This window comes from Neopsephotus bourkii, unplaced genomic scaffold (assembly GCF_033783945.1).
Source record: "Neopsephotus bourkii isolate Nb327-2 ecotype Australia unplaced genomic scaffold, CSIRO-AGI_Nbou_v1 NB_1638, whole genome shotgun sequence".
Lineage (NCBI taxonomy): Eukaryota > Metazoa > Chordata > Aves > Psittaciformes > Psittacidae > Neopsephotus > Neopsephotus bourkii.
The window spans coordinates 6992404-7008757 of record NW_026902113.1 but is presented as its reverse complement, the minus strand read 5'-3'; the positions used below and the strand labels follow the sequence as shown (position 1 = coordinate 7008757).

Here is a 16354-nt window from a genome sequence, read left to right as displayed (position 1 = left end):
CCAACCCAAAAAACAAACATGCTTTGCCCTGAGAGAATTAGGGAGGCTTAGCTGCAAAGCCTTTATTTTGTGAGGTTGTTTAAAGTGGGATTAAGAACAGATGTTGGGTAGCTTCAGGATAATGAATTGTTTAGTGGGGAATATATGAATATTAAATTCTAATATCACGAGAAATGACAATATTGTTTCTGGATCTGTTCTCCTGTTCATGTTACGATAACATTCCCTCTAACAGTTCTGAGAATAAAATATATAATTGTGACCACGTTTCTTCAGTCATTTTTCAGTAAGCATGTGGAGCCTTGTGACTGTTCAGAATTTAAGACTTTGTTAATTTATGCAGCTTTCTTAGACTGAACTCAGGCACTTAACTTTAAGGGAGTCTCAAAATTACCACTTCTAAATACAACCCCAAAATGTGTGTATGTGGAATAAAAAAATCTTCATTAAAAAAAAAAAGCTTTTTGGAAGAGGATTTCTCAAAGTACATATTATATGTCTGCTCCTCTGTATACTGGAGGATGAACACAGAGATATGTCACTTCTTTGGTAACCTGGTTCAGGTTGTATCTGCAAGAACAGAACAAAGTAGTGAAACAAGGTGCAATAACATCCTACCTTCTCAAGTATGTACAATTCTAGATACATTTTTGCCATGTTCCAGTAATGGGAAAAATGTTAGGGAAAGGTGCCTTTTCCAGGTGTATTCAGAAAAGGCCAGATTTTTTCCTGGTTTTGAGTGAAAGAAGTTATACACCTCATAAAATAATTTTCAGTTTCATAATTTCTATTGGCTTCCTTATCTTCCAGGCTGGCTTAGGTGATGAGCTTCCTCCACTGGCCTCTAATCAGTTTCTCTGTTTTTACTAAACTTTGATTTCATGTACCTGGAGCTACATTTCGGTTTGCTTACATGATTCAGATATTGTTTTGCATGTAGTTTACTTATGTCTTCCTGTAAGTTTTCATTAATGCCCCAACAGTTAAAAGCCATTAATAAATGTGGTTTAGCCCATGCCATTTTGAAAGTGCACTAAGCCAAAGAAGTTTTCCGTATCAAAATTACATAAACTTTGAAAACTCTAAGAACTCCCTTTTCTTGCTTTTAATCACCTCCTTCTAAATAAATATGATGGGACAAAATAGTTATGAAATTTTAGCAAGGTTGATGGAGGAGGAGGTGCTGAAACCTGGATGTTGGCAGAGAAGCTGCCTGTCCTGTGTGCCTGCCTTTCTTAGTTTGGTTAGAGGAAACACTGCTGTGATAACAGGCAAAGCCTAAACTCTCAGAAAACAATGCATTCATTTAAATCTGTCGTTGAGTGATGACTTCTGTGTTGGGGTTGTAGATGAGGCAGATAGGGGGTTACCCATGTCATGTCCTGTTATCTCTGTGACATGCTTACTGTAGAAGCCTAGATGTGAGTAAAAATAATTCCACCCTTGCAACAATGAGTGGTTATAGCTGCTCTTTCAGCAAGTATAATTTGTAATTGGACATCAAGAAAAAACAGATACTGTAAGACACTTCTTCACAAACTAATAATATTAAAGTTTCTCTTGCTAGAGGAGAGCAGTTGCTGACTGTGTTTCATGTACAGTGGGCCTGAAAATAGTTTATATATCATGACCATCCAAACTTGTGCACTTTGGAAAATGAGTATTGCCACTACAAGGATTATTATGATCTGCTGTCTAGTAGAAGGGGGGGTCACAATGGTTCTTTACTTAAAACTTTGTCTTGAAATTCACTGTTACAATCCTGGCATTTTTTATTAAGCCATGTTTTATAGTTACAGAGATGAACTACCTGAATCTTATGATCAAGTTGAAAATTAGGATTTCAAGGGCTGTGGATGGGCTAGAGTTCAGTCTTTGGAGAACCAGGACCTGTCATGGGGGATGATCCACCCTGCAGTAGAGGCTGCGGTATATGTTGATGCTGAGATTCAGAATTCTCCTTCTCAGCCTCTACAGACTCTCAACCTGAACTTAGGACCCATATTTCTTCTATGACTCCTTGCAGGGGAAAAAGAGAAGCACCTGTAGTTGATGAGAGCTGAGGGGACAGTTTGGTCCATTTCCACCAGCCCTTCTTGTTGCAGGATGAGAAGCTCAAGTTCAGCTCCAGGAGACAGAGGAAGGAGCAGGAGAGCAGGACTTGAGTGAATGCAGTTGCAGTAAGGACACTTTATGGGTTTTTGTATTCTTTTTGTATTCTTTAGTATATAGGATAGAAATCCTTTTAGGGTTCCTGTGCAACTGGAGTAATGATATGTCATTCCTATTGAAAGCATGTTGCTTTGTAGGATCTTACTGACTTCAAGAGACTCTGCATGGGTTTGCCCATTGCCGTCAGTCAGGCATTTCACATGACTTTGTTCAACAGAACTGTGGGTCAGACCTTGCTTGTGCTTTGAAACAACAGAGCAATGAATGTGGAGATTAGCAAATAAATATCATGTAAGTTAAGGGTGTGAACTGTAACCTTGTGTCAGGATTCATCCTCTGGCTGTCCACAGCCGGAAGGCTACCATAAGCTAAATTATAGGACAGTTCTCGGATTTATTGGTTGTTAGTGTGCTTAAACTGATGTCCTAACTGGAGCTATGGAGGAAACAGTAACAAATGGATATAAAGCACACAAATTATTTTCTAAAGCATTTTATGTTTACTGCTGTGTTATTGTTGTATCCTGGTTTTAATTGTCTAAACTTACAGAAGTGTAAGACTATTTAACTTTACACTGAATTTTCTTGAAACCAATTCAAGACCTTTTCTCGACCCAGAAATTATGAAAATAGCATTAAGGTTTAAGAAGAAAACCAGATTTTGATTGTAGTGTATGTAAGTTTTGAGATAATTCTGTGTGCTGGTTTTGTGATTAATTTGTATGAGTCTTTGTGAGTTTGGTCCAGCACTGACAAGTTTGACTTGTAGCTCTTGGGATACACAGAATTCAGTAATTTTTCCAAAATCTCTTGGAACAGTCCTTTGTAGGGTGGATGGAGTCTGAGCCGATCCTGTTCACCTCATTCTTCCAGAAGAGAATTTTCAATGTCATGAGTCAATATCCTGTTAGTTTAGTTGAATTTGTGGATTTTCTTGTTGAGCAATATGCACTGTAGTCACTGTAGTTTCACTGCCCTGGACTTCAAGAGGGCACACTTTGGCCTGTTCAGGAACCTGCTTAGTAAGGTTCCATGGGATATAGCCCAGGGTGGGGGGCAAGACTGTTGGTTAGTATTCAAGGATCACCTGCTACAGGCTCAGGAGTGTTGCATCCCAACTAGAAGGAAGTGCAGCAAGAGGGCCAGGAGACCTTCTTGGATGGATAAGGAGCTGCTGAGGAAACTTCGAGGGGAAAAAAGGCTTATAAAAGGTGGAAGCAAGGACAGGCGGCCTGTGAAGAATACAGGGATGTTGTCCAGGAAGTTAGGGACCAGGTTACAAAAGCTAAGGCCTTGTTAGAATTAAACTTGGCTAAGGATAACAGGAAGGGATTCTACAGATACATAGCAAATAAAAGAGAGACTAGGGACAACGTAGGCCCCCTCCAGAAGCTATCGGGAGAACTGGCTACACAGGATTTGGAGAAGGCTGAGGTTCTGAATGACTTCTTTGCCTCTGTCTTCACTGGCAAAGGCTCTGACCGCACCACCCAAGTCTTGGAAGGCAGATGCAGGGACTGTGAGAATGAAGACCTTGGGCCCACTTCAGTTGAGGATCTGGTTTGAGACCATCTTAAAAGCCTGAATGTGCACAAGTCCATGGGACCTGATGAAATCCATCCGCGGGTCCTGAAGGAGCTGGCAAATGAAGCTGCTAAGCCCCTGTCCATCATATTTGAAAAATCATGGCAGTCAGGTGAAGTTCCTGATGACTGGAAAAAGGGAAATATAACCCTCATTTTCAAGAAGGGGAAAATGGATGACCCAGGGAATTACAGACCAGTCAGTCTCACCTCTGTGCCTGGCAAAATCTTGGAGCAGATTCTCCTGGAAGGCATGCTAAGGCACATGAAAAACAACAAGGTGCTTGGTGACAGCCAGCATGGCTTCACTAAGGGGAAATCCTGTCTGACCAATTTGGTGGCCTTCTGTGATGGGGCTACAGAACTGATGGACAGGGGTAGAGCAGTTGATGTCATCTACCTGGACTTGTGCAAAGCGTTTGACACTGCCCCACGTGACATCCTTGTCTCGAAATTGGAGAGACATCAATTTGATGGATGGACCACATGGGGGATAAAGAACTGGCTGGATGGCCGCACGCAAAGAGTTGTGGTCAATGGCTCAATGTCCAGCTGGAGACCAGTAACGAGTGGTGTCCCTCAGGGATCGGTGTTGGGACCAGTGTTGGGACCGATCTTGTTCAACATTTTTGTTGGTGACGTGGACAGTGGGATTGAGTGCGCCCTCAGCAAGTTTGCTGATGACACCAAGCTGTTTGGTTCAGTTGGTACACTGGAGGGAAGGAATGCCATCCAGAGGGACCTTGATACACTTGTGAGGTGGGCTGATGCCAACCTCATGAAGTTTAACCATGCCAAGTGCAAGGTCCTACACCTGGGTCAGAGCAATCCCAGGCACAGCTATAGGTTGGGCAAAGAAGAGGTTCAGAGCAGCCCTGAGGACTTTTCCTCAAGGAAAAGGACTTGAGGGTGTTGGTTGATGAGAAAATGAACATGAGCCGGCTTCAGTGTGCGCTTGCAGCCCAGGAAGCCAACCATATCCTGGGCTGCATCAAAAGGAGTGTGACCAGCAGGTCGAAGGAGGTGATCCTGCCCTTCTACTCTGCTCTCGTGAGACCTCACTTGGAATCTTGGGTGCAGTTCTGGTGTCCTCAACATAAAAGGAGATGGAACTGCTGGAGGAAGTCCAGAGAAGGGCCACGAGGATGATCAGGGGACTGGAGCACCTCGAATGAAGATAGGCTGAGAAAGTTGGGGCTGTTCAGCCTGGAGAAGAGAAGGCTGCGTGGAGACCTTGTAGCAGCCTTCCAGTATCTGAAGGGGACCTGTAAGAATGCTGGTGATGGACTATTCATTAGGAACTGTTGTGACAGGACAAGGGGGAACAGGTTAAAACTTAAACAGGGGAAGTTTAGATTGGATATAAGGAGGAAATTCTTTCCTGTGAGGGTGGTGAGGCATTGGAATGGGTTGCCCAGGGAGGTTGTGAATGCTCCATCCCTGGCAGTGTTCAAGGCCAAGTTGGATGAAGCCTTGGGTGAGATGGTTTAGTGTGAGGTGTCCCTGCCCATGGCAGGGGTGTTGGAACAAGATGAGCTTAAGGTCCTTTCCAACCCTAATGATTCTATGATTCTGAAATGAAAGTCCTAAATGAATTTTGTGAGGAGACAGACAACAGTGAGTGCTGACAGTAGATGAACAGCTTACATAGGTATGTAGACCAGTTATGGACATCTGTTTGTCAGTGTCATACTACAGCTACCTGAGGGCTTCATCATCCTCTGTTCTTTTTTCTTGCATCTCTATGATCCTGCTTTCTTGAAAAAAGACTCCACCTTCCTTTTGCTTTTCAAGTTCTACCCACTTTTCTTCAAGTAGCAGGTCTTGGGTGCTGTTTTGATATGGAGAAGCAGACATGAACAGTGGAGGCAGTTCCTCTGCAGACTGGTTGCCACAAATCATGTGTCTGTATGTGTACATACACGTGTGTAGTGAATACAAAATGTATTTTATGTATAAATGAGTGGTAATGTCAGTGGAGAAGCCGTACCAGTCTGTATTTGAGGGTTAAATTGTTAGTGGAGAAATAAAATCTTGATAGTTTTTGTTGTTTGTCTTGGAAGTCTTACCTCCGAAAATGTATTGATTGTAATGATTTACTCTGGTTCCCTAGTCAGTTAATGTGTGTGTAGATGTATATAAAGAGATATCTATATACGTATATGTGTAGTATCTTATATGAGACCATTTCAGAACTGAGAATAGATCTTACCTCAGACCACAATTTATCTCCTGGTTTACTTGCAAAAGACTAAGTCAAGTACTTCAGCTCCAAAATACAAAGCAAAATCCAATTAAAAATATAGTACTTTTCCCCCCCCATTAAGTCTCTGCATGAAAGCAAGATGTGAGTGAGTAGATGTGTAGGAGGCAGTTCCTCCAGTAGTCACGCATTTGTTCCAAATATATACTGGAAAATACTGGGCACCTGGGGGTTTAAATAATTCAAATCATAATGACTCTTGTGAAAGATACTTTTTTTAAGAGAAGTTTTTGTTCAGGAAGACTTAAACCTCCACCATGTTGTCTCTACTGCAGGTCTGGTCAGATGCTGTCTACTGCATCTTATGGATCTTTAGACATGCTCTTTGAGTATCTTTTAAGCTGGAAGATAAGTTACTGTTCTAGCTTAAATGATTATTTGAAAAACAAGTGCAAAGGAAGTAATGGGCACATAGTTGAAGTTGTTCATTACACTAGCTAGGTTTTCTGAAGTAACTTAGCTATTACTCAAGGTAAGTAGGCTCTGGCAGTCATGTAACGAGAGATCTGAATTGGATTGCAGAAGCTTCTATCGATACCAGTTGTCTAAACTGCCTTCTGGCCTGGTGCCCAAGGCAGGAACATCTGATCCACTTGTAAAGCAGTTGCTGAATGCTGCAGAGCTGAGCATCTTCGTGTAGCCTGAATTGTCGGCTGGTGGTATTAGCTTCATGAGTGGATCCTTTCATCGTTAGGTATCAACATCTGCTAGAGGAGTAGAGTGAATAGCTGAGAACAAAAGTGTGGCTAATCATTCAGCTGTCTGTGTCTGACCCCTGTATTCGATCTCTTTGATTAGCTAGTTTATTTTATTAGCTATTAGGCAAGTGACAGCTATTGGATGTGCTGTGATACACTGTAGGAAAAAAACTTAAACACTTGAAAAGTGTTACTGCTAAAACTGCAATGGAGGTCCATGACTTCCACATAAGTCAGGGAAATCTGGTCGTTGGGCGTGTTGCTTGATGTGACTTTGGTAGAGTTAAAGTTGGAATTTCCTTGTTCTGAGAATCTGATTCTTTTGTATAACTTGCCTATATAGCAGAATTTGCTGCAGAGTAATTTTCTTCAGGTATTTTTTGTTATTTAAGATACAGAAAGCTGGTTTTAGGGCTTCTGCATCTTAGTAGAAGGGCACAGTAAGTTAAAATTTCATAACTTTTGATTATTCAAGTATGTTGCAGCTAAAACAATTGCTTATGTGGGTAGAGTAATATATTTTGCTGTCCTAAATGTAGTATGTGCCCTAGTTAAAAATTCTTGATTGGCCTTGTGTTTGATAACATTTCTTTTTCTTCTTTCTCTGATTTTTTATTTATCCCCCCCCCCCCACTTCTCAGCTACTTTATCACCATCACATGGTGTTCCCCTGCACATGCTTCTCAAGTTCACTCATGATCTTTCTTTTCCGCATATGCCTCACTGTTTCTTGGTTTCCCTGCCTGCTGGGACATGTTGGCACGCCATCTGGGCTTCCTTTATTCCTTGCTTCTCTGAGCATGTTTTGCCTGATGGTGGCTGTCAGCAAGGTCCAGGCCCAATGGTGCCATTGCCATCTGTGGTGGCTTGTGCTCATCCTTGTATATTGATAGAGATTCAGTTTCTTATTCTTGTCTCTGTTGGGCTTCCGGGCTCTCTGCAGTCTAGACACCATTCTGATGAACAACTGATGTGTTGAATTGTTTTTTCATAAGCTGGTAACAGCCCAGAGACCAGAGTTCTAGAATAGTTTTATTTTACCTCTTGATTGCGGGGAAGGCAAGACTCCCCTGCATATTTGGTGAGGCTTGGTTTGGAGAGTTTGTGGTGCATTTTGAGTCACACTTCAGTAGAAATCTCGGATTTTTGTTTCTACCCTTTTCAAGTTTGTAATGTACTTTATTTGCAGACATAAACATTGCCTTTGGCAATAAAGTTCCTTCTTGGCTTTAGTAGTAGCAGGTACAAGCAATTCGATCTTCTTTTTTTAAACCCAGGAAAATTCTCTTAGCAGGCATGTTTGCCTTTCCATAATCCTACTGGTGTTTGGACTGTACTGTTCATAGGGGACTTTTTTTGTAGGTGGGAATAGTGTGGGTGTCAGCTGAAAACACTCTGGTGCAGACTCCAGCAAAGTCTGGAGGAGTGCATAACTGTCGTTTGTGACTTGCTAATAGGTAGATTTTCCCCAGTAGAATTGTAGGAAGATGCTGAATTCTGTTTGTTCAGTGCTGTCTTGCCATAGCAAAAGTCTATGAAAAATTACTTTGCCTCTAGCAAATGTCTCTTCAATCAAATGGGAATGCCGTTTATCCCATCCTTCATTATGTTTATACAGCATCATGGGGAGGATTTTTCTTAATAAAAGTAGATGCAGAGATAACAGTGTAAACTAGTTGACTAAATCTTACTTAAATAAAAAAACCTAACACATTATTGATTTTAATAATAATGTCACTTGAATGCTAGAAGTTAATTTTAAGATACTGTCACTGTCCACAAGTGACCAATAAGTAATATTTTTGGCACCTAAAATCATTAAGAAAATATTGTCACTTCTAGTATATAATAAAAAATTGTTATATTTTGTACGTCTGTGATCATCAACATGAAACTGCCCCAATAGAATCACCTAGGGAAGGGATCTGATACTTCTGATTGTTTTTTTTAAAGCAAAACCTGTTTTTAGAAGTCAGGGGAAGGAGCAAAAAAAGCAGACACCACTTCACATATGGATGTGGTGTTAGTTCTTCGGCCTGTTGTTGGCGTATGCATGGTGACTTCAACTGTAGTCTGATGAGGAGAGCATCTGATCATTTGCAACCCATTTGCTACCTTTCTTACGGCTCTATTATCTTTGTTGCTTGGCACTCTCCATTGTGACAAGTCGTAATTACATATATATTTTTTAAAGGTATGTTACTGAGGTAAGAAATGCTTGTACTAAGCATGTTCTGAATATGTACACGTAAATTCAGATTCGCTAAATGCATCTATTTACTGCTTCAATTTAAGACAAAACTGAGCCCTCAAGTGCCTTATTTTTACCCGTTATTTTTCCATATGTACATTCACCAGGTGTCTTCTAGCTCTGTGTGTGTTTTTCAAATGACAGTTGGTCCAAACCTTTCTCATATCTTCTTCTTTTCTGTTCTGAGTGTCACTATGAATTTATATTTGAAATTATTTGTAGTATCTGTTTGCATTAATCAGTTTCTGCATGGGTAACATACGCCAAATTTTTAGCCTTTTTAATCATTTCCAGTTGTTTTATCCTTTCTTAATAATTGATGGTGTACCATCAAGGGAGGAGCAGAGAAAAAGACAAAAGTTGGAAATTAGGAAACTGTGTTATACCAGAAAGAAACAAAGATGGTTTATTTTGGAGAAGGAAGTATCACCATTTATATAAGTGGCAGTATATAAACTTACGGAATTAAATGGTGCTGCTGTTTCAGGTGCTTTTCTTTATTTCCCATAGTACAAAAGGATGGTTGCAGGCACAAACAGATTCTGCATTTTTCAGGTCAGTGGATTGCCACTTACACTAAGGTTGGCAGAGGTAAAGGGTGGCTACAATGTTGGTGTACCTCCTTTTTGTTAGTAGGGAGGAGGGAAGATGGAGCTTCATCTGTAATATGGTTACTTGTAGCATTCTCCTAATGGTGAGAAAGGGGAGAAGGAGGTTTTAAGAGGGTATGCTGACTTTGAACTCACTGGGAGAGGCTTATTTCTGATGGAAAGCTGAATCTACTTTTTATCATGTTCCATACTGGAAAGAAAAGGTATTTGTGTGGAAGTTATGTGCGTTTTTTTTCAGAAAGTATCTGGTCAAATAGTCAAGGAAGGCAAAACCTGACTTAGAATTAGTTTTACACAACAGTTCCTGTCCTTCCAAAATAACACACGTTGCTGTTACACCCATGTAAGCTGAGACAGGTCATCTCCTGAGAGTGGGTTGATTTCTTTGCTGGTGGTTTTTTAGGTGCAAAAAGTGTACACAGAATATGCCTATGCGTGGCAGGGGAACAAGATGATCTTTAAGGTCCCTTCCAACCAAAACCATTCCGTGATTCTATGCTGCGCTTTCCTTTAAAGTTTTATATTAGCAGTACTTCACTTCCAGTTTACCAGATAATCACAGCTGGAATGCAGTGAAGCCAGGGTACTGTAAGCTGTAAGCTCCCTCTAGTGGCTATATAGTTTAAAGCTAACCTGCTGCACTTGTCCCGGACAGTTTTGAGGGTCTAAGTGCATAATGTATTGTTGTGCACTATTAAAATAAAATAAGTAAAATAAAAATTATTGTAATTTTAAAAACTAATACAGGAATATGATGTGTCATGTGTTTCCAGGGTGTCAGATTTGCTGTTGATGTCCCTGAGAGTACCCTTAAGTATTACAGAACACTGAAAATAGATATGATCTCTATATGACAAACTGAATTATTATTTTTCTTTCAAAATTAGTTCAAGATGAGGTAGCCGTGATTTGCTGCTCTTGTGCTAGGAGTGTGAATATAAATGACCCCAGACTTCCAAAATGTTTTGTTTTGTCACACCCAAAGGATTCCTTCTAATGTGGCTGTAATTAGCGAGGCTTTATGAGACTGCAGAGCTATGAGCTGCAAGGTCAGTGCTGCTGAAAGGGCAGCATCACTCCACTCCTTTTCTCACTGTTGCATTGGCTCTGGCACTTGTCTGACTTCTTGAAGATTAAAGTAACAAAAGAGTGTTAATTCTCCTTGTCTTCCCTTCCCCCACCCCCCCTTTTTTTTTTTGGGGGGGGGCTAGTTGTTAGATGGGATAAAGCAAGGAGGTGACAGGACCATGCAGGTAAGAGCAGGAAGAGAGTAGGATCTCTCCTTTTGATAGCAGAGAGTTACTAAAATAACTCAAGAAATTTGCTTCTTAGTTCTCATGAAACTTCATTGACTAAAGCTGTGTGTCCCTAGAGACTTCAGAGTATTCCCCTGTTATTGCACTGCAGTAGAGGCTGTAGATTAAGTGCACTTTAAATGGTAATTGGCTCTGAGAAAAGCAGCATGTCACCAGCTGGTATGTCCTATATAATGCTAGCACAGCCTTCTGTGCTGGCTTCTGGTGAGCCAGTCAGGGGAACTGATCCAGAAGAAAATAACCTGCCTTTGGTGGGATGCTTTTCAGTGATCACTTCCCCAGTCTTGTTCTGTGTGCATTTGCACCAATGCTTGCCCATACAATGGGGGAAAAGTGGGGACTGCTTTTTTGTTTGGTCTGGTTTATTTGTGATAACGCTGACTGAAGCGCATGTGAAGATGTTGCTGTGTAGGTTATTCCTGCATTTTTTAGAACCTGCTCCAGCTACCCTCCTGGCATTCAGTACAGCTGCTGGCTCTGTTGCAGTGAATGTAGGTAGAGTCCACACAGAAGTACTGTCCTTCAGACTGCAGAAAGCAAGGAGAGGTTGGGAACAGTTGCTGCTGATGACTGGCTGCATGCAGAACTGAGGTTTTATCTTGGAAATGTTGCATTCCCAGATTTGGTGAGGCTGCTTCTTCATAAGTGTACATTTGCTTAAAAAGTTATTAAAGTTTGGATTTCTGCATTGGGTTGGAGTTCACTGAACCTCAGTGTCTTGGAAGGACTCAGGTGCTGCCATGGAGCTTACTTCTGTCTCAGTTGTTCAGCAGAGTGTAATGCCCCAAATATCTAAAAGCTTTTCTCTACATGCATCTGCCTGCAACCTGCTGACTTAGCCCTTGAGATGCTGCTCCCAGCACGCAAAGACAGGCATGATCTGAAAGCATGCTGCTGTCTGTGTGCGTGCACAACCTAACACAAGCTGCTGCCTGCCCGCAGGGGATTACGGGCCAACACTGTGATGTTGCCCACATTGCTGGTAAGAGCTGTCCTGGGGAGTTCTGTCCCCAGACTAACTGTGGAACAGAGCAGATTTGTGAAGGGACAGAGCATGTATTCTGGGTCTGTTTGCAGCCACTTTCCTATGCTACTTATTTTGCTCCCCTCACAGGCATTCATCATATCTACACAGGAAAGTTCTGAGCATCAGAAGTTTGCTGCACAAGGAGGAGCACAGCTGTTCAATAGGACCTTCTTGATGCAGGAATCAGCAGCCTGCTTTCCCTTGCTTCATTTACTCAGATTATTGACTTTTAATCTGTGGTGTTATGTGCTTATATTTAAATCTTCTGTTGTCTTGTGTTTTGTCATGGATGAGAGGATTAAATCAGATTTGATATGTTTTATTTACAAAACTCTTGGTCTTTTTGCTGAGGTCTTTGTGCTTTTTTCCCAAAGCAGCGGGTATAAATCAAACCAGGACTGAAATTTGGAGTTTGGAGTTGAGCTGAAGTTCAGTAACCTATGCTCTCACCTTGGTCTGGTTCTGCAGCTTGTATGCAACGAGTCTCTGCTTGCATATTCCTTTCTCAAAGGCACACCAGTGTGTCTTACGCAGCTTTGTGGTATCAGTCCACTGTCAGAATATTTTGTGTTGTGTGCTTGCTCAGATAAATCCCAAATAGCAGGAATCAAAGGATATTAGCAGCAAAAGTGGAGAGCAATGTGGTGCTGTGAGCAGCTGATGTTTTCTGCAGGATTTTTACCTTGGGCAGCAGAGGGAATATTGGGGTTGCCCAATGAAGCGGGGCTGTCGTGCAGGCAGTTATCTCTCATTTGAGCTCTGTAGGCAGTATCCCACCTCACAATGATCCACGTTGCTTCATAGTTTCATGCTTTACATGTGGCTGATTTTCAGGTAGAAACCACCATGGAGCTGGCTTTCAGCAGCAGTGGAGCAGCAGGTGTTAACTGGGCAGCCAAGGTGCTTATAATGCAAAGGGATGGGTATATAAAAGAATGGGCATAAGCACCTGAGGAGCCACTGTAGCCATTCCCAAATGGGCTGACCCGTCTTCAGCCAGATTCCTCGCTGTCTTTAGGTTGTCAACTTTAATGTTAAACACTAGAGGGTAGCATGTTACTGCCAATACTTTATTTTAGAACATACACGTAGTCATTTACTGTCATTTAAGTAGTCAAGACTTACATTTTTTTTAATCCCTTCAATTTATTCTACAGTTCAATATTTTAAAACAAATGTAGAACAGCAGAAAAATAGTGTTTTATTTCCGTAACTGTGGGAGTGTGTAGCAGCATTTAGGGGTGTGCAAAGAGATTTTTTGAGTAGAAAAATATTTGGATTGAATTTAGGTCTTTTATCTGTCTCCAGAAGTGTTATTAGGAGCACAATACTTAGAATTATTCACTCTCTGCCTTATGTCTCAATATTGACCCTTACGTATGTGATAGAAGTACACAGCGGTAATAAGAGGCCATGAGCAAGAGAGAGCAGGTGATTTTACTAAGAGATAATAGGTTTTGATGTTCAACAAGGCAGATATTTTTAAGTTAATGACATTGCTCATACATTTACAATTGGGATCAGGTTTTAGTGCTTAAATAACTATTTCTTTTTTTCCCTTTTTTCTCTCAGGCACCACCTTCCATGGTCAATAATGAGCAACGCCAACATGCTGAGCACATATTCTTATCATTTAGAAAATCAAAATCACCATTTGCTGTTTGCAAACACATCTTGGGTAAGTTTTCATCATGAAGTTGAACATGTACCTGTTTTTATAATTGGAATTTTGCTGGTCTTCTGTGGCCGGGAATATGAGCATCAGTTTTGATTTTGATGAGGGGTACTTTTGACAGAAGGTGAAGCCTGTTGCTGCCCTTTCTGGTTTTGTTTCTGGCAGCTTTAAAGCTATAAGGTGTGTAGCTAAGTTCCTAAACTGATTTCATAAATTCAGGTTTCCTCTGTGACTTGATTATTGTAATACTGTCTAAACTGTGGAATTTACAGGACTGCCTGTAGTGTGATTGCTTGGCTTGAAGCTTCCTGTTAAATCAACCAACGGTGCAATTTTACACACCAGATTTTGCACTGGTGCTGAAATAGTCCATGGTGGCAGTTTATTTCAGGTGAATGTTTTAGTAAGTTGCTGTTAACAGGCAGCTGCTGTGTTTAAAAAAAAAAAAAAGAAAAACTTAAGAAAGTTTGTCACCTGGTAGAAGCAATAGAGTATTGGTGGTTCGAAGTTCTGTGTAATTATACCTGTGGAGAAGGGAGAGAAATAGGTAGGTATCATCTTTTATCAGAAATTTCTTGGGGTTTAATGGAAATGCTGAAAGTGTGGTTGCGTTACAAGACTTAAATGTTTTTATAGGTACTATAGAGACTTATTAGAGTTTGGCAGCTAAATAATCTGGAAATTGCAGGAGCAGTAAGCATCCAAGATTCTTAATCAGTACCACTACATGTGAGTGTGGGGGGAAAGCAAAGGAGAAGTTTCAGTAAAAGCTTGCAAGAAAAACCTGGAAGTTTGTGGAAAAGAAGACACACCAAAAAGACAAAATGCAACTCCAAAAAAAAATACACCAGAATGATCACAGAAATATTAGAATTATGCTTGAAGTATGATTATTTTCATACTTAAGTCACTCTACTTTTTTTTTTTAATGGTTATTTCTAAATTTACTGGATTAGAGACATACAGTTCATGAATATGAGGATGTCAGTATTGCAGGCCTACTACTGTGTTGTTAGATTACACTGTGATATATAGAGCAGGGTATGCTTCCTTTCCTGCACCCACTTCCCAAACAAATTTTTATCTACAAATTAGTTTCTTCTGATTTTAATATAGTACTGCTTCATCTGGTCTTGAAGTCTGGAATCACACTTTTTGCTTTATGGGTCATCAAAATCTATGCTTTTTATTTCCACATTAATTTTTTGGAGATTTTTAGGTGTGCAAAGAGCATCCTGAGGAACTTTGTTTGCAGACTGTTTTGATCTGTCATAAGTGATATGTCACTAATCAGAAATAATGAAAGTTCATTAAATCACCACATCGTCTCAAAAGAGGGAATTCAGTGTAGCATTAATAATGAATGCTACATTGCAGACAGTTTTATTTCTGAAATGTGGCTGGTTGGAGGAATCCTGTTTATAACACCTTTTGGATGTCTAGAAATATTACATCCTTAAACTGTTCATATGCTACCACCATTGAGAAAACAGTATACTTCTGCATGGGACAAGATTTTCCTGGCAGTGCAGGCAGTTGTGACACTGAGGCCTGGAACTGAGAGACTGTTCCCAAAACTCTGTGCTTCTTGAGTGTCTATACAGTCTGGACAAAAAAGAACAGCTAGTTAAGACTTGGGAGTTGAGAAGGGAGAGGCAGGGTTATGAAATTAGGAACCAGGGAAGGGAAACAAGCTGCTCATGCTGGAATAAAAGAGTTGAAGTGTGCTGATGGGCTGTGTGCAGGTAAGGATGGGCGGGAACCACATGGCTTTGTAAAGGAATAGAGAAGAAAAAAGAAAAAAGGTCAAGACAAGAATTAGAATGTAGGTAGAGGGAGATAACAAGGATGTTGGTGGTGTTTGTGGAGAGAAGAGTGTATGAGCAGTACAGGGAGAGCAATGGTGAGGATGAGCGTAAGGAAAAAGCGAACAGCCACAACCATGCAGTTTCTTTGAAAACCTGGAGTCGAACCCAGGAAGCATGAGGCTCTACATTCTTTCTGTTGTAAGTTTTTAGCTGTTAAATGTACTGGCAAAACTTGTCCCGCCTTTCTTTAGTAACTTCATGTAGAGGATAATGGCACTCTGACTATAAGCTTATACAGGGTGCTGGAGGCCTGCACTCTTAATGACTGCAGTTGGTAATGACTGGTTCTTGAAGGAGAAATTTCATCCTCTTATTTTTTAATAGCATTCTCCTTTTGTGTCAGCTTTGTCTAGTTTGAAAAGCCAGAAGTTAACAAATGCCAGAATTAAAATCCCTATCCAGGAATAATTTGTATCAGTTTGTATGTGTTGGACACATGCATTAATCTCAATTAAGTGGTTACTTAGTTTTCCAAATTAAGCTGAGTAGATTTAAAAGTGGTTTATTTTGATTTAAGGATGTTTACCTGTGTAGGGTTTAGATTTGGATCCTGATTAAGTTCAAAAAATTTTAGCAAATATGCTGCTATTTTGGGTATACAACTTTTATATAAAGGAAATGTATATTACAAACCTCTGTGTACATAATTGGGGAAAGAAAGTTTGTTTTGTAGTAATTTAAAACCCATCATCTCATGACAGGATTTCTGAAACAAACCCAGTTTTAGCCCTGGCACATTGCCCATCATAGCTCAAACTCCACTTCTTGTTCAGGAATTTTGTTTCACCATTTCATATCTTATGCTTTTGGCATCTGGTGGGTGCATCCTTCCTGAATATTCTTTTTAAGTTTTTCTACAGAATATTACCTTCTTATGTAACATCTTTTTCT

General features: G+C 40.5%; 1 protein-coding gene across 1 annotated transcript in view; it reads left to right on the top strand.

Moving 5' to 3' along the window:
• XPO4 (exportin 4) overlaps nucleotides 1-16354 on the top strand; it is a 71310-nt gene that overhangs the window by 9655 nt on the left and 45301 nt on the right. The window contains exon 2 of the mRNA XM_061374537.1: nucleotides 13493-13598. Within this exon, the coding sequence (XP_061230521.1) occupies nucleotides 13493-13598 (106 nt within the window). The remainder of the gene's footprint in view (nucleotides 1-13492; nucleotides 13599-16354) is intronic.